Here is a 26,726-nt window from a genome sequence, read left to right on the forward strand (position 1 = left end):
AAGTTCATACCCTAAAACGAAACGCCAGGTCTTTCTGGCTACCACCAAATGGCGTTATCATCGATTTTTACCATCTTATCTTTGCTGCTTTGGAGATTCTTTTTGCTTCATATTATTGAAGGATCTATTTGCTTCTTTGACCACCGTGATTTGATCCATGAAGAGTTAGTTCCGTCTGGTCAGATCATAAATCAAGTATTCTACCTGTAGGAACTTATAAACATCGACAAAAGATCATTTGAGTGCAAGTTGAGTATGACGCAGTTTTGAGACAAAATGGCCACTTTTATGTAAATCAGACTATTTGGAAACGAAGAGATAAAGCAGTGATGAATATCTGACAATAATTCTTTGGAAGGAACAGTTCTAAATCGATTATGTTTACCATACAGGTTACGATTCGTCGTTGAAGGTCTACCTGCACATGTGTTTCGAAACGTCTGTAGGTTTTTGCTACGCTACAGACATTCAGTTGATCTGCGCAAGAAACATGCACATGTAACCTCTCTTATATACTGTATCGTGTTTGGCTTATATTAGAGTAAACGTACGACGAAAACCATAAACAGTCTTTGGAAATAATCGATTGATTAACATAAAAATAAATGCTCGATGCATTTCCGAACCTAATCAACAAAATTTGTTTGATTCGAATTTTTATTACCGATATAAAATTTTTCTTTATGTCGTGATATACTTGAAAATGAGAACAGTGAATTTTCTGAGTTCAAAGATTATGTAATGAATAATTTCAAAGATATTCAACGACATCGTTAGTTAAAAATATTGAGGTCACCTTTATAAAATCCATTTGAACCATTGTTGTCGGTGTTATCATTTTAAAACTTACAGTATAAGTCAACATATTTCATATTGTTGAACTGTCCTCTTTATTTGTGTACATTATTTGATAGTTTTTATTTATTAAAATAATTTGTTTTTTACCTTTTTGATAAGAAAATAAGTTTACATTTTTTTCTTCTTAACTTTGCTTCGTTGTTTGTTTGTTTGTTTGTTTGTGACTGAATCTTCAAATTTGAAGTTAATTTTGACTTCCCGATAATATATTTTGATTAAAACAGCTCTCTTCAACCACAATAATTAATTTTGTGGCTTTGAAAATGATAAAGCATCCAAAAGGACTTACGTCTTACATGGCTATGTACAATTTTATTTCCCTTGACTCCAAGCTACTTTTACATTTGGCAAGGTTTGTTCCAGCAGTATGTTCTGATCATATTCCGATCTTGAAATTGATACTGTTAAATTCAAACTTTCATATACCACATGATCAAGGAGTCTGCTAGAACAAACCTTTTACTGGTGGAACGTACAGTAAAACAAGTATGTCCTGACAAGGATATGTCTCAAAACTTTTTGCCTTCTCAAGAATGTTCACCAAAACAACTCTCAAAGCTTTCAGATTTGATAACGTTGAATCTGCAAAGTGTACAGCTCCAGCAATTGATCGCAAACCAACTGTCACACGAAGAATGAGGAACGAAACGTTCAGCAGATGCCTGTTCAGATTATGAAAGAGTCAGCGCATCCTCAAGTTGGTTTTTTGCCAGTGCAAAATGAACTGATTCAAATTTTCATATATTTGTGGTTCATGTCAGAACAGTCCGTGTTAAAATCATCAAAATAATTAAAGAAGAAGAGGAGTAGACGAAGAAAGAGTCGTGGAGGAGAAGGATATATAAAGGGAGAGCAGGATAAAAATAGAATAAGATTCGGCGTGATTATGAATATTCACCGAAACTCTCGGATTTGATAACTTCAAACGATTGCTTCCGAAGCAAAACGCAAATTTGCCATCTACCGTTGAATCTGCAAAGTATATATACAACTCCAGCAGTTGCTCGCTAACCAACAGTCACTCAGTTGTCACAGAATGAGGAACGAAGCCTGCAGAAGATGCCAGTGCAGATTATGAAAGAGTCGGCAAATCCTCAAGTTGGTTTTTTTCCAGTGCAAAATGAACTGAGGCAAATTTTCATATATTTGTGGTTCATGTCTGAATAGTCCGTGTTAAAATCATCAAAATAATGAAAGAAGAAGAGGAGTAGACGAAGAACGAGACATGGAGGAGAAGAAGATATAAACGGAGAGCAGGATAAAAATAGAATAAGATTCGGCGTCATTGTTGACTAAAATATAAATATAATTTCAAACATTAACAAACTATCTTTCCAAAATCTTTAGCCCTATGTCTCGAATTTTCTTTTTGGGGGGCTTGAAGCATCTGGAAAATAGTGATTGTCACAAGTTTAGGATCAATTTTTTAGCTCCACCCTCAAATTATAATGTTGAGCATTTATCTCTATGTGAAAAATCCTCTTTGCGACCCCCGACCATGCCCAGGGTTTCTCATTTATATGGGGAGGAAACATAGCAACGCCATCTAAAATGTGTCTTAACGAAAATTCTATATTTACGGAGAAATTAGCGAAAAACAAATTGTTGGGGCAAATTTCTGGAGCCTCCATGTCGTGTTTCTCCGAAAAATTATCGGATTGCAAAGTATTAGTCAGGATTTATCAATCAAAACTTGAAAAAAAATCATGATTTGCTTGGAGAATGATTTGACCTTCATTTACTGTCATGTAAAAATAATTTTAATTGTTTTCGAAGAATCACAAATGAATGTCCGCTTCCAAGAAAGCGATTCGAAAATATCCAATAACTTCCTACTATAATTTCAACAGTGTTTAAAGGTTGCGTCTTTTTGAATTTAAATTCAGTACCTAACATCAATTATCCAAACAAATATACTCGGGAAACAGTAATTTACTTAGTACTTACCCAAAATAGCTCTAAGATGACCTTCCAAGGTCTGTAGAATGGTCATCTTTATTTCCCTAACAGATTTTCCTAGAAATTGTTCGGAAGCTGTGTGTAACAATTCATCAGCTTTCATAATTTTGCATTGGGCTACACCGGAAACGGAAAGCGGAACCCCTTGAGACGTTTCGACGCTTTCGCAATGCGGATTGAGCGTCATAACTTCCAAAGAAAGTCGCTGTACGTCTGTAACTAGCCACCACGCCCACGACCATCCTCCGACTGTGGTGACACGTTTTGTTGATCCGCAGCATCCACCTGAAATAAAAAACAAAAGATTCTAGGGTATTGTCGCTTGAGCGAGGTAAGGACGATCTGTATCGCTGGACTCTCTTTCTTCCCGTTGAGGACCAATATACAAATCATTCATTTTTAATATGCGAAGACATTAAACAATGATGAGACGATAAAACAGATCCACAGGATGAAGAATTTGATTCCGGAAAAAGCGACGTATACACAATTCTACTATATCCAGAAGAGCAAGTCTACAAATAACAAAAAGGCTGAGAACAGACGAGATAAGGTAGAGAAAGAAGGAAAGAAATTATGGAAACCATACAAAGAAAAATGAAAGATCACTGACAAACAGATTTCAAGATGGAGATAGGGGAAATAACTTCCCTCGACAGAAAACTAATAGAAAATGAAGATATGAAATCTGAGAGATGTAAAGGAGAGCTGAAGAAGAAAAAAAAGGGAAGGAAGGATGGAGAAAGTAGCCCTTCAAGAAACGGGGTAGCTATGCAGATTTATAAAGAATAATCAGAATAATCAGCATGGAATGGAGAAAAAACTAGATATATAAAGGCACGAATCTTTTAAAAATGATTTAAGAGGAAGAGCTTGACAAAAAGATTGCGTTTTGATATTGGATACAATAAAACCATCACAGCTGGCTGTCTGGCTGGAAGAAGGTGTGTTAATGATTATTTTTCTTCACTACAGTAAATGTTTTTCGTTTAGATGAACGTAGACGCATCCTTCATGGATTTATGTAAATATTTACGAGTTTATAGAACATTCACCTTCAATCAACGACAGTTTTTAAATATAATTATTCATAGTCCGTTATTGAGCACTTGTTTTCGAAACTATTAAAAAATAAAGCATGAACCTGTCGAAGGTAACGGAATTCCTTCCAGTTGGTCAGTTTATTGAACAAACAATATTTAAAAGTGAATTCAACTTTCTATTTACAATGTCTAACTGCGACGTTTTAACGGTAAAATTATATAGTTTAACATCGCGGCAAATACAGAGTGTCTTAAATAAAAACATTTCCTTTGAAATTTGCGAAGAAAATATTATTTAAAAAATGGATATCGTAGCCGTATGCTGTATTCTAAAGCGGATCTAAAGTCGATATGTCTATGTCATCGAATCCTTTGTAAGGACTAAGACTATTCCCAAATTTTTATACGAATTTAAAGTTAATACGACATAGTTTTAATAACAAAATGGAAGGGTTAAATAGAAAAGGTTTTTAGTATAGTAGCCATATTTAAACAACGGCTTACACTCAAAATATTGAAATAAAAATTTTGTATTGTAGTTTCTCTTCCACCCTGTATAACTTGGTATACATTTCATTAAGTAAACCGTGAATGGCGCGAGAGTGAATATTTTCTTGGTTGTTTCTTCTTGTAGTGATCGGAGAAGTTTGTCAAGTTCAAGTACAAGAAAACGGGATCATTCATCGTCATTAGAAACTTGGATTTTACATCTTCAATTTCATCTTCAGCGTGTTCAAATTCGTTTGTCTCATCGACTCTTTTATCGTTGGCGGTTTATATGGACTAGATTTATTGCGATGTGTGTCAGTTTAAAGAAATTGAAGTATTATATTATGTTAAAATTATGCGATTTCTTGTAATAGTTGTAGTTGTAAAATTCTAGACAATATTCGAAGGAAGATTTATTATAAAAATTACAGGTGAGTGACGATTTAAGATAGTGCTATAAAAAAAATCGAAGGAAATCGATGGATTTTTGAATTTTTTTTTGTATTATAAGGTAATTAAACATTCTAAATAAACGAAAATACATTCTAGAGTTTTGTAAATAGAAAAATATATAAATATAGGGATGATTTTTCACATTCTACTTAAAATTCATGTTTCATGTGATTTTTTTTAGAAAAAGATAATCAGTTTCTTTCTAAAGTTATTAATAATAAATATTCAAATCACCGTATAAAAGAAAAATTTATATTTGTGATTATTTCTATTCATGTTGGTGTATCCTCATCAACAATACTCGATAATTTTCGTTTCAATCATGTCCATTTCTTTCTACCTAATGGACGTGTTTTTTTGAGTAGCTTCATCTAGACGTAAATCTCTCACTCTAGACCATAAAAATGATCCTATAGTAGACCCAGATGACTTTTTTTTTATTACCGTCGCACATAAAGCTCGACTGATAAAAAAAATGTAAAACCTATGCTTAAAAATGGTAAAAAGATGGAATGGCAACTGATGGTGATGATGAAGGATAGGATCTTTGAAAAAAAACTGAATAATCACAAAAAAATTGGCCTGGAATTGTTTTTGAACGTTGTCTAAAATTTAGGAAACCATATTACAGACTCACCCTCTCACATGTCCTTGAAAATAAAAATGCTTCAGTATCATTTGGATTTTTCCGGTAACTTTGGGTGCTGTGGGTGACGAACAAAGGTGGAGATTCTATCAGGAGATTTTCCTAATGGAGAAGCGAAATGGAGTCGAGGAATGCTATCAGATTATTGTTGGATACAGATCTTTCAGAAGCCAAAGGAAATCTGAAATGTTATTTTTCTTTCTTTCATAAATATATCTTATTATTATGCAAAAGACTTTTGCACTATTCAGTTTAGAGCCGGTATTATTAGCTCGGTTTACACAATAAACTTGCGCACTGTGTGGTGTATTGATCCTGGATTGTAGCTTTTGCCTGCTTGTGGTCCAGTAATTTAGCCTGTTGAAATCCTAGGTACTTGTAGGTTTTTCCGTTTTCCATCGCCTGTACGATATCTCCATTGGAAAATTGTACATCTCCGTTCATGACAATACCTTTCTCGATATGTAGAGTCTTGCATTTAGACAATCCAATCTCCATATGTATATCGGTTGTGAATCGATGTGTTATATCGAGAAATTGATTGATTTGATGCTTATTTGCTGCGTATAGCTTGATATCTTCCATGTAATAAGACGGTGTCTGTGTCAGCTTCAATGTTGAATCATTACTATGCAGAACCACAATGGACTCAAGGAGTCGCCCTGGTGTATTAACCTACAAACGGGTATTCCGTCAGTACTGAGGGAGTTTATACCAAATTGCAAATGTAGGTTCGTTTGCAATCCCTTCATCGTCGCTGAAATAAAACTCACCATACTTGGGCAGACTTAAAATCTGCCTCACCTTCACAAACCAGGAATGAGGTACACTATTAAACGCTTTTTTGTAATCCACGAAAGCAGTATGTATATTCCGTTGATCTTTCTGCGCTTTTCGAACTATCTCACGAGTCCATAATAAGTTGTCATTTCTACCCTTGGTGATCTCTTCTACAAACCTTCTGTTTCTCTGCAAAGATGTTATCTTCCTCAACGTGCCCATAAATTCTGTTAGTGATACAAGCTGTAAATATCTTATATAAAGTGGGTAGGCACGTGATAGGTCTATACTGAGTTGGGTCATACGTCTCGAAGCTCTTTCGAATCAAATGAGTGGAACCCAGTGCTAAAAATGTTGGGATATCTTCTGGGTTCTGTAGGAGGAGAGAAAATTGCTTCGGTAATTCACTGTGTACGCTCGGGTATTTCTTATACCAGACGTTTTGGATAATATCAACTCCGGGTGCTTTCCAGTTGTTAGAATTTTGGATTACATCAGTGATTTCTTTTAGTATGATTTAATCGCATCTATTCGGCCGCTATCAAGTCGGCATTTCTCTTGTGGATTTTGGGAGTTGACCATACTTTTCCAACGTCTTTTTTGATGGTATTGGTGTAGCATCTTCTTTGTGTCCTTAATGTATCTTGATAAACGTTTGGATTTCGCTTTCTGCTACTGTTGAAGCAGATCAATAAACTCGAAAATATTGTTGATGTTCTGGATGCTGTGTGTGGTGGTTTCTCAATCTTTTAGAGGGTTGTGCATACTTCTTGTACTCCTAATGGTATCTATGGAACGTTCTAGGCGGCGTTGCCATCAGGGTTTTTTGTTGATGATATTTGTCACGTATATTTATTGATTATGTAGACCGAGTATTGCTTATTATTATTATTATTGACTGGACTATAAATAATAGAAAATGTAGAAGAAAGTTTGATGTATTTGGATCCTAATATTATGAAGTAATACCTTCAAAATAGTGCTACGTGATATGTATTTACGTATTGGGGGATAGATGCCTCTTCATTTAATATATATATTTATATATTATTGAATCAAAATAGATCGAGCTATTGGTGTGTTAATCGGTATCGGTAGGTTTGAAAAAAAAGTCAAATTTATGATTACAATTATAAGATTTCGTTGCAGCTATGAGTGCAATTACTGCACCGTTGTACGGATTAGGAGCAGAAGCATTTTCGAGCCTGGCAGTTTTTTTACCGACATTAGTAGCAGCTTTGGCTTATTTCCAATATGAACAATTAGATCCAGAGAGTAGACCTATCGATGTCCCCACCGAAGAATTGTTGGACACCTACGATTTCATTGTCATAGGAGCTGGTTCGGCAGGTACATAATTATCACAAAGTTTTGATTATTGTATACATTATATAACGCGTGCATAGTCTTACCAATTAATTCTTCCATTGTTCTGCTTTTTATGTTGACTTGAGGCGAGAATTGCTTGAAATTATTGTGCCAAATACATTTCTCTATTCAGATAGATTGTTAATCTGCCCGAACCTATCAGTATGTTTAATATATTTTCCAGAATATCTACGTAAATACTCCATCCGATTATTCCAACTTAAACCTTGCAGAGAAACATAATCCTTCTTCGACGTCATTACAACCTCTTTTAGACATTGGTCTGTTCAATGTCTTCTGTCTAGAAATACCGTTGATAATTCCTTAGAAGCGTTGATCTATCTTGACTTTGCTCAGTCCAAAATTCGTTTCGAAATAATTTTAAGACGACTCAATCATTATTTATAAGTACCAGGAGTCTCCTACATCTTTGCTATGATATTCGGTTAACCAAAATCACTTGCAAGTTCCAAATTCCTACTAGTCTGTCTAATATGTTTTCCAAAGTATCTACGTCAATACTCCATCCGATTATTCCAACTTAAACCTTGCAGAGAAACAGAATCCTTCTTCGCCGTCGTTACAACATCTTTTAGGCATTGGCCTGTTCAATGTCTTCTGTTTCGAACTACCGTTGACAATTCCTTAGAAGCGTTGATCTATCTTGACTTTGGTCAGTCCAAAATTCGTTTCGAAATAATTTTAAGACGACTCAATAATTACTTATAAGTACCAGGAGTCTCCTACATCTTTGCTATGATATTCGGTTAACCAAAATCACTTCCCAGTTCCAAATTGCTACCAGTCTGTCTAATATGTTTTCCAAAGTATCTACGTAAATACTCCATCCAATTATTCCAACTTAAACCTTGCAGAGAAGCAGAATCCTTCTTCGACGTCGTTACAACCTCTTTTAGACATTGGTCTGTTCAATGTCTTCTGTCTCAAACTACCGTTGACAATTCATTAAAAGCGTTGAATCATCTTGACTTTGGTCAGTCCAAAATTCGTTTCGAAATAATTTTAAGACGACTCAATAATTACTTATAAGTACCAGGAGTCTCCTACATCTTTGCTATGATATTCGGTTAACCAAAATCACTTCCCAGTTCCAAATTCCTACCAGTCTGTCTAATATGTTTTCCAAAGTATCTACGTTAATACTCCATCCGATTATTCCAACTTAAGCCTTGCAGAGAAACAGAATCCTTCTTCGTCGTCGTTACAACCTCTTTTAGACATTGGTCTGTTCAATGTCTTCTGTCTCAAACTACCGTTGACAATTCATTAAAAGCGTTGAATCATCTTGACTTTAGTCAGTCCAAAATTCGTTTCGAAATAATTTTAAGACGACTCAATCATTATTTATAAGTACCAGGAGTCTCCTACATCTTTGCTATGATATTCGGTTAACCAAAATCACTTGCAAGTTCCAAATTCCTACTAGTCTGTCTAATATGTTTTCCAAAGTATCTACGTCAATACTCCATCCGATTATTCCAACTTAAACCTTGCAGAGAAACAGAATCCTTCTTCGTCGTCGTTACAACATCTTTTAGGCATTGGCCTGTTCAATGTCTTCTGTCTCGAACTACCGTTGACAATTCCTTAGAAGCGTTGATCTATCTTGACTTTGGTCAGTCCAAAATTCGTTTCGAAATAATTTTAAGACGACTCAATCATTATTTATAAGTACCAGGAGTCTCCAACATCTTTGCTATGATATTCGGTTAACCAAAATCACTTGCAAGTTCCAAATTCCTACCAGTCTGTCTAATATGTTTTCCAAAGTATCTACGTTAATACTCCATCCGATTATTCCAACTTAAACCTTGCAGAGAAACAGAATCCTTCTTCGTCGTCGTTACAACATCTTTTAGGCATTGGCCTGTTCAATGTCTCCTGTCTCGAACTACCGTTGACAATTCCTTAGAAGCGTTGATTCAACTTGACTTGGGTCTGTCTCCAAGTTCGTTTCGAAATAATATTGAGACGACTCAATCATTATTTATAAGTACCTGGAGTCTCCTAAATCTTTGCTATCATATTCTGTCACTTACCAGTTCCAAATTAAACCGATTCTTATCTTCACACTTTGTGTGAGAAAGTTATTTATAGGAATTGCTCTCGTTTAGATTACCAAGTTATCGTCTTCAGTGAGGTTAGTAAACTTTGATCCGATTGTAGTTTGATTTTAATGTTGCAGGAGCTGTAGTAGCAAATAGACTAAGCGAAATAGAAAAATGGAATATATTATTATTAGAAGCTGGAGGAGATGAAACTGAAATTTCAGATGTGCCTCTAATGGCAGGTTATTTACAATTATCCGCTTTGGACTGGAAATACAAAAGCGAACCACAAGGACAAGCTTGTTTGGGTAAATATAAGAATTCATTATATTCATTGGTTTGATAGTTAATTCAAGTATACCATTCAGTTTTATAAATTCTGTCATTGTTACATGTAAGTCGTGTACATTGTTGAGTGTCCAGGTAAATAACTGTCGAGTACGCTGTCCACTGAATATTTGAAAGAATCATAAGCTTGGTGGTCAGTTGAAAGCAAACAAAATTTATGGTAGAGGAAATTGGAAACTTTGTAGAAAGATCGAAGAAGAAACATATTTCAAAGAAATGGATGAAATGATATCTCTGGGGACGTTAATATAAAAAAAATACCAAGAAAAAGTTATAATACCTTGACTCGTATCTCTTAAAACCATTGGAAGTGATACCCAGGAAGGTAGTTGAGTTTATTCAAACCTTGTTGTCTGAATAGTACCCAGCTATTAGTAGAAATAGACCCAGAGCAAGTAATTTCTAATATAGAACTAAGTTTATATCGTATATGATTCGTAGATGTATTGAATTCGGATTATTTGCAGCTTGTACTTTTTTCCATATTTTCAATTGATTTATTTCAGCCATGAATAACGGAAGATGTAATTGGCCGAGAGGAAAAGTGATAGGCGGTTCGTCAGTATTAAATTACATGTTGTATTTACGAGGAAATAAAAGAGATTACGATAATTGGGAATCTTTAGGAAACCCCGGATGGGGTTCCAAAGATGTTTTACATTATTTCAAAAAATCCGAAGATAATCAAAATCCGTATTTAGCCAAGACTCCTTATCATTCAACCGGGGGTTTTTTAACCGTTTCCGAACCTCCTTATCAAACTCCTTTAGTTTCCGCTTTCATAGAAGGAGGTAAACAACTCGGGTACAAAAACAGGGACATCAACGGACAGTATCAAACTGGATTTATGATGGCGCAAGGTATATACATCAAGTTTACTAGAATCGCAAGAAATTTTGATAATTTTCATTGTTACAGGTACAATTAGGAGAGGAGCGAGGTGTTCAACAGGAAAAGCGTTTTTAAGACCTGTAAGGCTACGTCGAAATTTGAATGTAGCTATGAATTCACATGTCACAAAGGTTCTTATAGATCCTAAATCAAAAATCGCGTACGGTGTTGAATTTTACAGAGATAAAAAATTATACAGGTGGGTAATTCCAGTTTTCCTATTTACCAAATGAAAGGTTAACTTTTTTACGACCAAAAAATGAGGTGAATGAATTGTTATACCAGCAACCATGCAAACTGTCAACAAATTTCACGAAATATGTTGTGTAGTACCTGAGCCATAGAAAGAAAGATCATAAATTGAAGAAAATTGCTTTCCAATATATTCTTCCTAGATTTCCACATACTTTACAGAAAGTGTGACTAAAGCTTCTATCTTTAGAGTCAAAAGGTTTGTAAACCGCCTCTTTAATTTCATCGTCGCGAAGAAAATAGTCGGATGGGACCACATCAGGGCTTTATGGTGGGTGTTTAATCTTTTTAAAGCCACTTTCGTATTCAGTAGACTTGGAAAGCGAAGCAGTGTGGACTGGAACATTATCGTGAAACAAGCGCACACCTTGGCTGATTTTGCCGAAGCTTTTCCCGATAATTTTTTGACGCAACTGCCTCAGTAAGTTAGAGTAATACGCTGCCTTCACGCTTGCATTTGATTCCTTAGAGTAATCATCAAGACACCTTCGCAGTCGCAAAATATTATGGCCATCACTTTTTTGGTGCTTTTCGATGACCTTTGCTTTTTTTGGCACAGGCTCTCCTTTCGAATGTCACTTCATGGGATCTCTTTTGGATGTCGGAGCATAGTGAAAGACCATAGTTTCATCACATGTTGTATTTAATTGGATTACCACGTATTGGTCCTCAGAAGGAGTTTCTAAAAATCGTTTACAACATTCTACTCGACCTTGCAATAATTTTTGTATTATTTAAATGCTCATGTAGGATCCTTATAACATTTTACTGTGCTGCAATTACTCTCATTTCTAGGCGTCGATCACTTAGAACAATTTCTTCGACTAATGTGTTCTGGAAAAGTGAACACCACAGGACTTCCCGCACTTAGGACATCTTCTAATGGTTCTCGTCCCCGGTGAAACAACTTAGACCAATTTTCAATTCATCTTAAACAGTCTCCATTCTGTTTTTGATTTGTGTTAGTATTAATCTTTCTTTAGTCAAACATTTTATAGCAGCGTGAAACTCACGAGACAAAACAACTTGACAGCTCTGATATAATGAAATAGATCGAGGTAGCAAGTTTAAACTTGCTTGTTGAGACCAAGTGCTCATGGACCGCAGTTCGTATCAAAATGTTAAAGATTACTTACAAATGGTATGAAGGATTAAAAAAAAGAAACGAGTCGGTTAAGGTCGAGGGATAATTAAGACGTTAATCGACCTCGAAAACAGATGAAAGTGAATTGAAAAATGGATAAACTGATATCTTCTTCATCATGACAACTCGCACACTTTTGATTGAGGAGATTTTTTGGTTGCTAAAAGCCTTCTTTTCTGTCCTTATACTCATTAGATTCAGCACCATGCGTTATGATACCATTCCATCCAATTCAACGTTGAGATATGGGCATTGCACTAATTCAAATTTCAATTTAACTTTTCCCTTTTCCCTTTTGTAATTAGACATGCAAAAGAACTTCCATGGATCCACTTATTTTGTTCAACTCTTTACAACAATGTATAGTTGTTTTGAGATGTTAAATTAAAAAAATCAAGTTGCCTCTACTCCTCTCGTGAATAATCGAATTGTAAGACAGATAGTTTTTTTTTTTAATTTCAAGGATTCGAGCCAAGAAGGAAGTTATCCTTTCTGCGGGAGCAATAAACTCTCCTCAGTTATTGATGTTGTCTGGCGTTGGTCCAAAAGCGGAACTGAATAAATATAAAATTCCAGTGATACAGGATTTAAAAGTAGGACATAATTTACAAGATCATATCGGACTCGGAGGACTTACATTTCTAGTAAATAAAGAAGTGACTGTTACATTGGATCGAATATACGCAGTTGGTAAGAATTATAAATTCAATGGTACACGTTAACTAATCTTATTGATTTCTAAAATAATAGATTCGAAATAAAATGAGAAAGCCGTAACTTATGGACCGATTTTGATCTAGTGAGGTCTCATCAGGATATAGCAATACCTTCTCAATACCGAATAATCATATTTCTTAAACATTTTTAGGTCCTCTGATGCAATATGCTGTTTTCGGTGGTGGACCATTGACAATTATGGGTGGAGTTGAAGGATTAGCTTTTGTTAATACGAAATACGCCAACGCTTCCGACGATTTTCCCGATATAGAATTTCATTTCGTTTCCGCGTCAACTCATTCCGATAAAGGAGCTCAAATTAAAAAAGCGCATGGACTCACAGACTCATTTTATAATAAAGTTTTTAGACCCATACATGATAAAGATGCTTGGAGCGTTATACCAATGCTATTAAGACCACAAAGCAAAGGTAACTTTCACCAAGTTTCACTTTGTTATAACCTCCTGGCTTAATACTGTTATGTACTCCATAACATACTTTTTTACCTCGAAGTTCATACTTTTATATCTTATACTATGAATTAATACTTCTATAATTGATACTTTATAACTATAAACTTTTATAATTTAGGCTTAGTGACTTAATACTTCATTATTAATACTTAAGGCATCATTACTTCAATCACTTATACTTCATGACTTAATTCTGTTACATATATACTCCATAACATAATTTTTAACCCCGAAGTTTATGCTTTTATGACTTAAACTATGAATTAATACTTCTATACTTCGTACTTTATGACTATAAACTTTTATAATTTAGGCTTAGTGACTTAATACTTCATAATTAATACTTTAGGGTTCATTACTTCAATAACTTATACTTCATGACTTAATTCTGTTATATACTCCATAATATACTTTTTTACCCTGAAGTTTATGCTTTTATGACTTAAACTATGAATTAATACTTCTATACTTCGTACTTTATGACTATAAACTTTTATAATTTAGGCTTAGTGACTTAATACTTGATAATTAATAATTTAGAATTCATTACTTCAATAACTTATACTTCATGACTTAATTCTGTTATATACTCTATAACATACTTTTTTACCCCGAAGTTTATACTTTTATATCTTATACTATGAATTAATACTTCTATAATTGATACTTTATGACTATAAACTTTTATAATTTAGGCTTAGTGACTTAATACTTGATAATTAATAATTTAGAATTCATTACTTCAATAACTTATACTTCATGACTTAATTCTGTTATATACTCTATAACATACTTTTTTACCCCGAAGTTTATACTTTTATATCTTATACTATGAATTAATACTTCTATACTTCGTACTTTATGACTATAAACTTTTATAATTTAGGCTTAATGACTTAATACTTCATAATTAATACTTTAGGGTTTATTACTTCAATAACTTATACTTCATGACTCAATACCATTTTAAACATATACTCCAAAACCAATTACTTTTCTACCGTAAAGTTTATACGTTTATAACTTACACTATAAGTTAACACTTCTATAACTTTACGACTTTATATTGTTGTACTGTTAAAACCTAGACTTCATAAACTCATACTTATTTTCCTTGTACTTTATACTTTTCTAACGTATATGTTGACTCCATACTTTTGTAACTTATACTATGATTTAATACTTTTATAACTTAGACTTTATGACTTTATATTGTTAAAACATATACTTCATAATCTAATACTTATTTACCTTGTACTTTATACCTTTCTAACGTATATTTTGACTCCATACTTTTATAACTTACACTTCATGACATTATAATATTATAACTTTTTGGAGCTCATACTTATGGTTTATACTTTTACTAACTTATACTATGGTGTCATACGATTATAAGTTATAAATTTTTGACCTCATATTTTATAATTTTTGACTTATACTTTGCGACTGTTATTTCACATGTTAGGTTTCATCAAATTACGTAGCAACAATCCTTTCGACGCTCCATTGATTTATCCCAACTATTTTCTGGAAGAACAAGATATGAAAACTTTAATAGAAGGTGTCAAAATAGCAGTTGCTTTAAGTCAAACACCGGCTTTCCAAACTTACGGAAGTAGATTTGTGGAATTTCCTGATTGTGCGCACTTTAAGAAACATTCAGACCAATATTATGAATGTATGATAAGACTGTATTCGGTTACGATTTACCATCCTATAGGTAACAGTAGTATTCATATTTTTTTTTTCATATTAATTATTCAGGTATATCATTTTTTTAGGTACTTGTAAAATGGGTCCCTATTGGGACGAAGGTGCTGTAGTAGATCCTCAGCTTCGAGTTTACGGAATCAAGGGTTTGAGGGTGATCGATGCCTCAATTATGCCTAATATGGTGAGCGGTAATACCAATGCTCCTGTTATTATGATCGGCGAAAAGGGATCGGATTTGATTAAATCATTTTGGATGAAGACAGTTAATAGTGGAAAAATCTTGTATGGGGCTTGACAACAAAAAAACAGTAGGATTTTGAAGAATAGCAAAAACACGTGATTAATTTGATTTGTAATGTCTTAGAGACGTTTTTCAATGACGCAGAAAAACTTTGTTTTTGCTTATACGACTATTGTTATGGATTTTATTAAATTAATTATAATTTATAATATATATAATTAATAATGTTTTTGTAATTAGTTTCTTCCAAAGATTTTGTATTTATTTTGATTATAGTTGTAATATAAGGCATTAAATAAATATATATAATAAAAAGGATTTTCATTTTCCTATTATAAAGCCTTAAAAAAGCCGAAATCATCGGCCAAATCGCATTAGAGCATTGGACAATTAATTTCCTGGAATTTAGAACCTAAAAATGGACTCAAATTAGGTATCTCCAGGCTGATATCGCATATGATCTTCCAATTTATTAATCGCGCACCTGGAGAGTCTACATACCGGATACCTTGTGTAATGGACGTCATCCCCAGAGGATTTCTTGCAAAATTCGCACAAACTGAAACTCTGAGAGAGGTCTTTTAGTAGGCTTTTCTCTATTTTGGTGCAATAACTTGAATTCGAGCAATATTTGCAGAAAAAAATCGAATATCTTAGCAAGGAGTTGTGAGGCGGCTTTTTTTTGCTTTTGGAATCATCAACCACAGAGCAGGTACATGTTGCTACTTAAAATTGTACTAGGGGTGGTTTTCAGGTCCCTTTTCTTGATTCAAGTACTGGTAATCACCTAGTGGGGATCTAGTGCATTGAAGCTTGGATGTCTTCTCCAGGAGATTTCCTACAAAACTCGAGCAAAAGATTCGAAAATCATTTTTACTGCTAATCTTCGCCATTACAGCATCGTCGATCACCCATCGGATCCGTGGTATACTAGAACCTCGACGGCATCTTCTGTAGTATTCCGGCAAAGCTCTCACGAAACGAACTAGGAGGTTTCGCGCAATAGTATGGGGATGGATATCTTTTGATGCTCGTACATAGTTAGCCTTTATCGAGAATGCGACATTGATTGCGCACAGGTACCTGAGAGTCGTTCTAGAATACCATGTTGTATCATTCCTGGTTATTCTTGGAGATGACGCAACCTTTATGTATGATAATACACGGCACCATACTGCTCGCACAGTTATCAAGTATCTTGACGATGTTCAAATCACGCAATTTGTTTGGCCCGCTCGCCTTCCAGAGTTAGATCCCGTTCAACAAAATTGGGATGAGATTCTAGAGAGCTAGTGCAAGAATGTAACCAAAAATCTGATCCAAAGTATGCCTCGTCGTTTGCAAGATGATATCACTGCCAGAAGAGAGAATACTCTCTACTGAAGAAATCAAATTTTTTATTGTAGTGTACGATCAAGTCGCTTCGACTTTAGGTGATGAAGCATCATCTCTAGTTCCCGTGTTTCGCTGGTTTTTCGAATTCAAACGTGGTTACACTTCGCTACAGGAAGAATTTCGAGAAGGTCGTCCAAAATCGGCTGTTGTGCCAGAAAACATCGATGTTGTGCGTAAACTAATATTGCAAGATCGTCATGTGACATACCGTGAGATTAAGGCATACTTAGGCATTGATTTTACTGGCATACATTGCATATGAACCCGAAATTGCTTCCAGAAGTCTTCGAAAAAATTAGAGACACTAATCGTGGAAGATGATTAATTCTTCACCGCTACAATGCAAGATATCATATATCAGCTCAAACAAAAACGTTTTTGAACAGTTAAAACATTGAATTGATGGTTCATCGGTCGTACAGTCTTTGTTTGGCACCCAATGATTTCTTCTTATTATCGTAGATCAAATATAAATTGCGAGGTGAACGTTATACCACCACTGTACATATTTTCGTTTATTTTGTAAAAATTTCTGATTTATCTGTATGCAAAGTCGGCAAATTTGAAAATAAATCATCAAAAATTTTACCAATCATTTCGTGTTTTTGTTATTGAACGTTCAAATCGGTCAGATATAATTTTTAATAAAATTAAATTCGTTTTATTTCTAGTTTTAGCTCTAAAATAATTTTCTAATTAATTTCCATATGGCATCTTTAACTCAACAAATGAATTTATTTTCCATGACCAGGATGGCCCTCACCCTCGGTCCTAGTATAGGTTTTCTGATATATCTCCATTCGAGTATTATAAATTTAAGGCCCGATTTATTGGATAGGGATCACAGAGTTCAAGATGTACCTTTATATCAAATTAGAGACACTTACGATTTCGTTATAGTAGGTGGAGGAAGTGCCGGAACCGTTTTAGCCAACAGGTAAAATCATATATAAATTTCTAATTCTATCTGTAATTATTATCAAATATTTTAACAGACTAAGTGAAAACTCTGATTGGAAAGTTTTACTTCTCGAAGCAGGACCTGATGAAGTAGTTTTTACTGACTTACCAATAATGTTTCCTGTTTTACAACTAACTCCTTTCGATTGGCAATATCGAACTGAACCCGGTGAAAATTACTGTTTGGGTTTTCACGACAAAAAGTGTAATTGGCCGAGAGGAAGAATCCTTGGAGGCAGCTCTGTACTAAACGCTATGCTTTACGTGCGAGGAAATAAAAAAGATTATGATAGGTAAGATAGAATAACAAACTTAGTAATTATCATTTTTTTCAATTCTATACCCATACCAAAAAGCCAGAAAAAGGCGAGTAGAGGTAGCCGAGGACTCTACGTACATCAAAAGCATCATAACTGATGACGAGACGTGGGTTTCTGATTATGACGTCGACATTGACCAAAATCTACCGAATGACGTTCTCAAACCGCCAAACATCATCGTTCTCTTCGACTACCGTAGTGTAGTTAATCATGGATTTATTGGTAAATGGTCAATGCAGAGTACTACTTGGATGCGAATAATTTAAAGCGCAATTGCATTCCAGCCTGATTATGACTGATTTTTCGGCCAAAGTCATCACGCAGCGTATTCGCCAGATTTGGCTCCCTGTGACTTTTTTCTTTTATACGGAACTCAAAAATCCTCTTCAGAGAACGTGTTATGAGTCCTTTGAAGCCATAAAAAGTAATTTACTCAAGATTTTGAATTCCTAGGTTCTTATCTTCAAGTATTTTCTCCTGCCGAATTATCTCGTTTAGCAATTCTGTTAATTGGTTTAGTCTTTTTCTGGTTCATTTCCTTACTAAAGAATAATATTCTCAATAATTAATGAATATTATTTTTTGTTTTTTTTTTAGATATAGAGATTTGGGGAATGTGGGATGGAGCTATGAAGATGTTTTACCATATTTCAAAAAATCAGAAAATATGACGATACCCGAATTTAGAAATGATAAATACCACGGTAAAAACGGTTATTTGACTATCGAACATTTCAGGTAAAATTTGATACATTGTATAAAATATTCTATGTTTGTCCTTTGCTATTTGGTGATAAAATGATCCCCTTTAAAATGGTTCTAATAGCAACAGTTGTAGCAATTCTAGAAGACCTCCGAAGGCACCATCTTCATCGTTGTTTGGATGTTCTTAACCGATGCAAAATATACGACATATTTGATTTAAGGGAAGAGAAAGTCACTGGGGATAGATCCGGAGAATATTGTGCTCATTCGATACGAAATATACGACGTATTTGATTTAGAGGAAGAGAAAATCACTGGGGATAGATCCGGAGAATATTGTGCTGATTCGATGCAAAATATACCACGCATTTGATTAGAGAGAGAGAGAGAAAGTCACTGGGGATAGATCAGGAGAATATAATGGTCGTGGTAGCACTGGAATTATTCTAAAAGTTGCGTAATACTCGTAGTAGCAGTGTACATTGTCGTTAAGCAGCAACCAATTGTTTGCGCACTAAAATTAGTGACCCTTTTTCGAGGTTTATCAAGTTCTTCGTTATAGAATACTTGATTTCGGGTGGAACAACCCGCAGATGTAGTTTATACATCGATAACTTGCAACCTTAGCTGTCGAACTTTCAAATTTCAGATACTTTTCCAAACTTGTAGACTGGTTCTTAAATGCTGCCCAAGAATTAGGTTACGAAGTGAGAGACATCAACGGGGAACAACAAACTGGTTTCACTTTGGCACATGGTACTTTAAGAGACGGTCTTCGATGTAGTACAGCAAAAGGATTTATACGACCCATTGCTAAAAGAACCAATCTTCATGTTAGTTTACATTCAATGGTGAGTCCAAATGAAATGATTAGCGATATCTGGTAAAACGATATAAATAAGAATCAACTTATTATATAAATATCATCATCATCATCAATCAAGCCTTTCAATTACTCCTCGTTTTCTAATTTTTATTTTCTTTAGTTTGTCATTTGTTTTGGTTGCTTTTGTTATTATTTTCCATTCTTTTCGGTTCCGGCATTTTGCTATCCAGTTCTCTATATTGAATGCTCTTATGTCTTCCTCTATTTTGTGTCTCCAAGTTTTTCTCGGCCTGCCCCTTCTCCTTGGCCATTGCGTTATTCTTTTGATCGTTTCATTTGGTTTTCTTCTATTAAAGCCGTTGCTGGCTATTAAATTAGATTAAATGATTTATAAACTATATATAACGAATAAAAGTTTCTTAGTAAAAGTGAATCATAGTGGTCAATTAAGAACAGAGGGATAGAGGGATCTTATTCAAGTGAACACGAGCCGCTGATTCTTATTGGATCGCCATGTCGTAGAAGTTTCCAGTGGTGCCAACTGACAAAGAAACGGAGTTAATGAAACAAACGAAGTATTACGTCGTTTCTTCTTCTATTTTTGGTCGTTTACTGTAAATCATTCATCCATTTAAAACTGTAAGTATGGTTAATAGCTCATATTATCAATGTTGATGTCAAATTTTATCTGACAAGAAAGTTCCTTAATTAAGTGGAATGGGATATGAATTTTATCAAATATTGACAATGTTAACATGAAAAAACAGAGTATGTAGGGCAGAGAGAGCGATAATAATCTGTGTATAAAGTATCCGTCCAAAAGCGCCAAATATTAATCACGCTGTGAATAACTTCTCACACTTCTGTATATCAAGATTTTAATAGTAAGTAGAGCGAGACAGAGAGTGGAAAACCGATTATCTTTCTCTTCTAGGACAATTCCACTAATATCTTAATCTTTAGTATTAACTTTATATATCTATTATTTACCACTGATAAATCGTCGTATAATCAATTTCAAAATCTAAAAGAAGGGCATTCAACCTCACTTAAAGTCCCTGTATTGAATACGAGCGGTCCTTCACGCGATTGGTTGGCCTTGATCTAAGAAATTAATGGCGTTTCCAATAAGAGAAGCGCGCGAAACAGCAGTCTGTTTAAATTATCGAACAATGTTATTGTTATATTGGGAAATATTCGAATTACAAAAATTTTATGAAGGAAATAACGTTTATAAACATAAATAGTAATGATAGTAGAAAAAGAGACGTGTCAAATGCAAATTTGGTGTCTGTTTTGTTTACATTCGCGAGACCAAATGACAGATGAGGCCGAGGTAGCGCGCAAGCGCGGGCGCCATTGATTTCTTGAAAGGAGATAATAGGAAAAGACACAGAGTTCTCTCTGTCTTACACATGGAAGTTATAGCTCGTGGCCTGACTTTCCAATAAAAAATTCACTGCAGGATGGTGCCAGTATCACCGCTGGTTCACGGAGGCCTACTGAGAAAACGTTCTCGACGAATTAATTATTATTATCGAAATAAAATATGTTGGATCAAGTGTATCGAAGGAGATTATATTCAAAAATAAATCGTCCTTTATATCGTTTTTCGTAGGCTAAATACTTCTCGTACCACTCTCGTAAATATTGGGAAAAATAACAAGAATTGATAAATGCAACTAATTAAAACAAATGCATTGAGAAACTTAGTTCATTAAGACGTAATATTCGATTTATCTTATCGATATTTTTTTCTATTTAATAGAAAATAAAACACTTATTCACTCAAATAATTAATTATTATATTAATTAAATCAACAGCAAGTTTACATATAAGTAAACATAATAATTATTACTGATTATTGATCAATCCACTAGTTAGGCAATACACAATACTATTGTATATTTTGTTCGGCCGATACTCGTAGGTGGTATTATCTAGACAAGGTTTTGCTAACATGAGATGTTGGCATTTTTTCTCGTTTTGACGAAACGAAATGATTGAACCTTTTACATGAAGATGTTGTTCAATCATCACAAACACATCATCAATTACTAATCGCTCTTAATGACAAAATGTTGTTGTTGAGGTTATGTTCAATATAAAGTTTATATCGGAGACAGTGTTGCCAAAACTAAAAATATAAATATCAGAATACAAATGACGAAAACTATTAAATGGGTGATAATAGAATTTACTGATTTTTCGTGGCGGCATTTTTAAAAAATACATTGCGCTTGTAAATTTTCCTCTAGCGTCATATATGTCGGATGTTTTTGATATTAAAAAATGTTCAGAAACATTTTTACCTAATAGAAAGCTGCACGTTGGCTTCATAATAAACGACCAGAAAACAAAATGGCGCTTACTAAAAAAATCTGTAAGACTTGTCCGTATCAAATTGGTAATGAGCTGCGCAATCTAACGGCAATGCTATTCCAATTATTATTTGGTCCCCTAGACGAAAATTTATGTACACAATTGATATTTTACTTTTTGATTATATGTATAATTTCAGGTAGAAAAAATTCTAATAAACGAAGAAACTAAACAAGCCTACGGTGTTGAATTTAGTAAATTTGGAACCAAACGAACCGCACACGTAGCAAAAGAGGTTATATTGAGCGCGGGAGCTATCGGATCACCGCATCTTCTAATGTTATCGGGTATAGGACCGAAACAGCACCTCGAAGATATCGGAATAAAGGTTATACATCATTCTCCAGGCGTAGGACAAAATTTACAGGTGAAGTGAAAATCATTTTCAATGATTTTATCTTAACAAAGATATAGATTGAGGTTATAATTTTATCATATGGAAGATAAAAGTCAGATGACATCAGGTGGATCATCGAATGTCGAACCATAAGGGTATGGGGACAAAAAATCCGTATATTTTTAGATATTTTAGAAAGTTGAGTAGATTATTGCCAAGTTTTATGAACAAAATCAAAATCTATAGAAATCGTTTACAGATGATCACTTTATAAGAAAGGGAATAGCCAAACGAACAATTTACGATATCTGTCTGCTTGTTAAGACAAAAATTTCGATTGAAAGAAAGTCAGGAAGCAAAAAAAGAATGGGAAAATTTTGGTTGAAGCAGCTCGCGGGAAAACTGGGAGCAGAAATATCAAAATCGATAAACAGCAGTCTAAACAGAAGTTTATGAATTTTCAGTTGATACATTTACATCTTTATTAGCAATTCATTGGAAAATCAGATGGAAATTCAAGGACAGTCCATTTGTAAAGCTTCGTGCGGATCCCTGGGGATACACCTGAACCATTTTAGAAATCACTGGTCTATAAGAACAGACTGTCATTCAAAAATTGTTGTATGGCTGAGGATATCTTCTTGTGGTCGTTCTTCAGCATACATTTATCCTTCTGAACCGCCAAAATATATGAAAAAGGGTGTCTTAGATCTAGATTAATGAAGTTCATAAGGGAAAAGCATCCCGAAGGAAATTTTGTGTCTTGGTCACATATGACAACTTCTCAATCTGTAAAGGACGTTATGAGAGCTTCTACTTGAAAATTTCGTCTAATGAGATGTCTAAGAATATTCCTAATGTGCCTCAACTGAGGCCAATTGAACGATTTTGGCAAAATTTGGCTCATGTTCAAAAACTACTTGATATGATTCTAAAGACATATTTAATGTTTTTTCTGATCAATCTATCCCAGTTAATACAATGTGCGTGTTTAAAAGTAATCCCATAACCTCAAACTTTATTTAAATTATGTTTTAAGATGAAAATCAAGTTGTTATAGCTTTAAAACAAGTCAGGAACGACATAAAAACAGAACCTGCTGTTATTTATATTGGGTGGTTGTATATTGCTCAATGCATAAATAAGATCTATAACCTATAGAATAAGAAAACCGCCCTCGATATACGCATGAAGTTCGCACCGTAATGTTTATTTAAGTTCATTTAAGACTTATAACTTCATTAAACCACAATTAACACATTGTATATGGTTTTACATGTTTCAGAACGTTGTAGAACTTTCTGTATCTAGATACAGCTACATACAATAGTTTAACGTAGCCATCCACCATTTTTTCTAGTTTTCACTACATTCAGTGCGTTCAGATGACGTGCGGCTGTGTACCCATCACACTATACTTCCCATTACATTAATATATGGTCGGCGCTTTTGGATAGCGTGCGACTGTGTATCCGTCACAATATATTAGTATAGTACTGTATTAAGCTATTGATTGAGTTGGTGATTGTGATTTAGTGATGGTAACCAGCCATTGTTAACTTGTTTACTACAAGTTGTTGATCACCAAACTTTTGTACAATTTGTAGGATCACGTATCTATTGGAGGTGTCGCGTACCTTTTTGACAGACCTGAGGAATTTGGCGACGAGCCACTCAGTTTCAATTTACCGAAAATATTTTCTACAGATACCGTGAATGAATTTGGGCGAGGATACGGTCCAGTTTACTGGTTACCTGTATGCGAGGTACGTAAAATACCTCCCTGTTGACCAATTATCTTTTGTTAGTCAATAAAGGTCACACTCAGTTTAATTTTTTTCGCTACTAAAACGTTTTTGTAGGTTATGGGTTTCGTAAACACCAAATATCAAGATCCCAAAGAAGATTGGCCTGACATACAATATTTTTTTGGTTCTTTCGCTGATAGCTCCGACGGAGGTATGTTTGGTCGAAGGGCAGTTGGAATGACTGATGAATTTTACACAGCCGTTTATGAGGATATCATTTATAGAGAAGCTTTCGGTATTTATATTCTTCTTTTACGACCAAAAAGTCGGGGAATGATTAAATTGAAAGATAAAAATCCCCAGTCGCACGTATTGATCTATCCAAATTACTTCGACCATCCAGATGATTTGAAAGTAATAGTAAGTAAATCTGTACAAAAATATCCGGTTCATTCTTAGTCAGAAGTCGTAGGTAGTATTTCAAGATGTCAAAAATAACATATTGGTGATAGCTGCCATTTTCTTTTAATTGTACCAGAAAAGTCGGTTTGTTAGGAAAAAGTTCATAGGTATTCAATCGGGACTGCGTGGAGGCCAACTTATGTCACCTCTTCTGGAGATTAATCTGCCAGGAAAAATTTCACAAACACGTGGAAGTGTGTGAAGTAGCTCAGTCCTGCTGGAACTAAATTTTATTGTTATGACCATTAAAGTTTTCCAGTTCAGGCTCGAAGAAGTCGTCTAACATCTGCACGTAACGCTTTGAGTAACGTTAACGTTTGAAAGCGCTCAGTCGCGTGATTTCAAACCTCTAACGAGCATCCTGAGGCTTCAAGACACCTACTGAATTTGCAAGGAAGCAGCCTTAAATATTTGTGTAAAATGCAAAATAATAGCTCGTCACGAAACAAACCAAGTATTACTGTCTACGTTTTCGATCATTCTAGATGCCCGGATGCCCGGTTTTTGGTTTATCTGGTCTCTAAAAACTTCTCGATCCATTTGCCAAACAGTCGAGCGTCTGGTGTAGTATTCAAGTTACGATCATAGCTACTAAATTCCTAAGAGCCAGATTACCGATTGACAAACCTCCCACGCTTCTCTGAATGGCTGCGTTCAAGCAATAATAATACAAAGGTGAAATTGTTGTGTTTATACTTGGTCTTAATTAGTTCAATATGAACTTCGCTTTGGTGTTGATGTCATGAATCTTTGGTGAAAGGTTTTATACAGAAATTTTTGACGACCCTTATATAATATTAACATGTTACTATATATGAATAATAGTTTTCCTATTTATATTTCTCTGCCATATATAAAATCAGATAATTTTCAACGAAAATCGCCTTGAAATCCAAACTATTTAACGTAAATTCAAAGATTATAACACCTGGCAATCAATTGATTAACAAAGATCATGAAATTGTTTGTTTTGAATAAAAAGTATTTGGGTAAATCATTACATTTCATAACAGTGTCAGTAAATTATACCCTGACAGATATTCCTCTGTTGAACAAGTCTTTTATGAAAAACGCGGCTTTTGAGACCTTCGATCTTTCAATGAGCAATTTTCAGCATTTATTTATGTGTTCATGTAAATTTTAAACTCTACAGGAATTTTACAGTACCAATTCTATACCTACCTGTTATTTTTTAGGTAGAAGGTGCTAAAATTGCTCACAATTTGACAAAAACTAGATTCATGCAACGATTCAATGTAACTTTTAATCCACATCGTATACCAGGTTGTAAGGATTTGGACTTTTTGTCTGACGAATATTGGGCGTGTCAAGCAAAACATTATACATTAACAATATACCATCCAACGGGTACAGCAAAAATGGGCCCGGACAATGATTCTATGGCAGTTTTAGATCCGAGGTTACGTGTACGGGGTAAGCGAGTTTATAATTATTTATAAAAATTTAATTTAATTTTTTTATATTTTTTTTTAGGAATAGATAATTTGAGAGTTGTAGATTGCTCCATATTTCCGTATATACCAAACGGAAATACCAACGCTCCGGTCATAATGGCAGCCGAAAAGGCGTCCGATATGATTAAGGAAGATTGGGGTGTTATGAATAACGATTCAGATGAAGATGTAATTGAAATCGTTGATATTGATGATGATGGTAAATTATTTATTGAAATATACATTGTGAAAAATGTTTGCCCGTCCTACCCATTAATCGTTGCAGCCCCCTTTAACTTTTATTATTTTGGCACAAAATTCTGTAAATTCGATAAATAATCGTCATCTACTTAGTTTCAGTCGTTTTTCAGGATACTCCAAAGATGTGAAGTGGAACTAGGACACTGATTTTTGACTTTCCTGTTCAATTTGTCCCAAAACAACTCAATTGGGTTGAGGTCGACCAAATAACAACTTTCAGTACATTCTTATTTTCAAATTCTTTCAAATACTCTTTGCACAGATTCGAGAAACGCTCGAGATCGTTGATATGTTGGAGGATAAATTTTTTGCTGATCAGGCGCTGCTACTACATTTTCCTTTAATATATGTTCACACTCTTCATTCTTCAAATTCAAAATGCTTTCATTTTTACCATGTTTCCGAACGTTCTTTCTCTAAACCATTT

General features: G+C 34.4%; 2 protein-coding genes across 2 annotated transcripts in view; one reads left to right on the plus strand and one right to left on the minus strand.

Annotated features, from left to right (window-relative positions):
- Window positions 1-26,726, minus strand: part of LOC130449307 (flotillin-2) — a 302,572-nt gene that overhangs the window by 47,129 nt on the left and 228,717 nt on the right. Inside the window, exon 2 of the mRNA XM_056787044.1 lies at window positions 2,806-3,102. Within this exon, the coding sequence (XP_056643022.1) occupies window positions 2,806-3,102 (297 nt within the window). The remainder of the gene's footprint in view (window positions 1-2,805; window positions 3,103-26,726) is intronic.
- The window catches only part of LOC130450061 (uncharacterized), a 29,010-nt gene continuing 8,362 nt past the window's right edge, over window positions 6,079-26,726 (plus strand). The window contains exons 1-18 of the mRNA XM_056788232.1: window positions 6,079-6,175; window positions 7,378-7,578; window positions 9,803-9,973; window positions 10,520-10,873; window positions 10,932-11,103; window positions 12,764-12,990; window positions 13,169-13,447; window positions 14,960-15,214; window positions 15,276-15,496; window positions 17,539-17,780; window positions 17,839-18,096; window positions 18,721-18,861; window positions 19,478-19,679; window positions 22,177-22,404; window positions 23,982-24,140; window positions 24,237-24,542; window positions 25,781-26,018; window positions 26,079-26,258. Of these exons, the coding sequence (XP_056644210.1) occupies window positions 6,079-6,175; window positions 7,378-7,578; window positions 9,803-9,973; window positions 10,520-10,873; window positions 10,932-11,103; window positions 12,764-12,990; window positions 13,169-13,447; window positions 14,960-15,214; window positions 15,276-15,496; window positions 17,539-17,780; window positions 17,839-18,096; window positions 18,721-18,861; window positions 19,478-19,679; window positions 22,177-22,404; window positions 23,982-24,140; window positions 24,237-24,542; window positions 25,781-26,018; window positions 26,079-26,258 (3,931 nt within the window). The remainder of the gene's footprint in view (window positions 6,176-7,377; window positions 7,579-9,802; window positions 9,974-10,519; window positions 10,874-10,931; window positions 11,104-12,763; window positions 12,991-13,168; window positions 13,448-14,959; window positions 15,215-15,275; window positions 15,497-17,538; window positions 17,781-17,838; window positions 18,097-18,720; window positions 18,862-19,477; window positions 19,680-22,176; window positions 22,405-23,981; window positions 24,141-24,236; window positions 24,543-25,780; window positions 26,019-26,078; window positions 26,259-26,726) is intronic.

The sequence above is a fragment of the Diorhabda sublineata genome, chromosome 1, assembly GCF_026230105.1.
Source record: "Diorhabda sublineata isolate icDioSubl1.1 chromosome 1, icDioSubl1.1, whole genome shotgun sequence".
In the NCBI taxonomy this organism is placed as follows: domain Eukaryota; kingdom Metazoa; phylum Arthropoda; class Insecta; order Coleoptera; family Chrysomelidae; genus Diorhabda; species Diorhabda sublineata.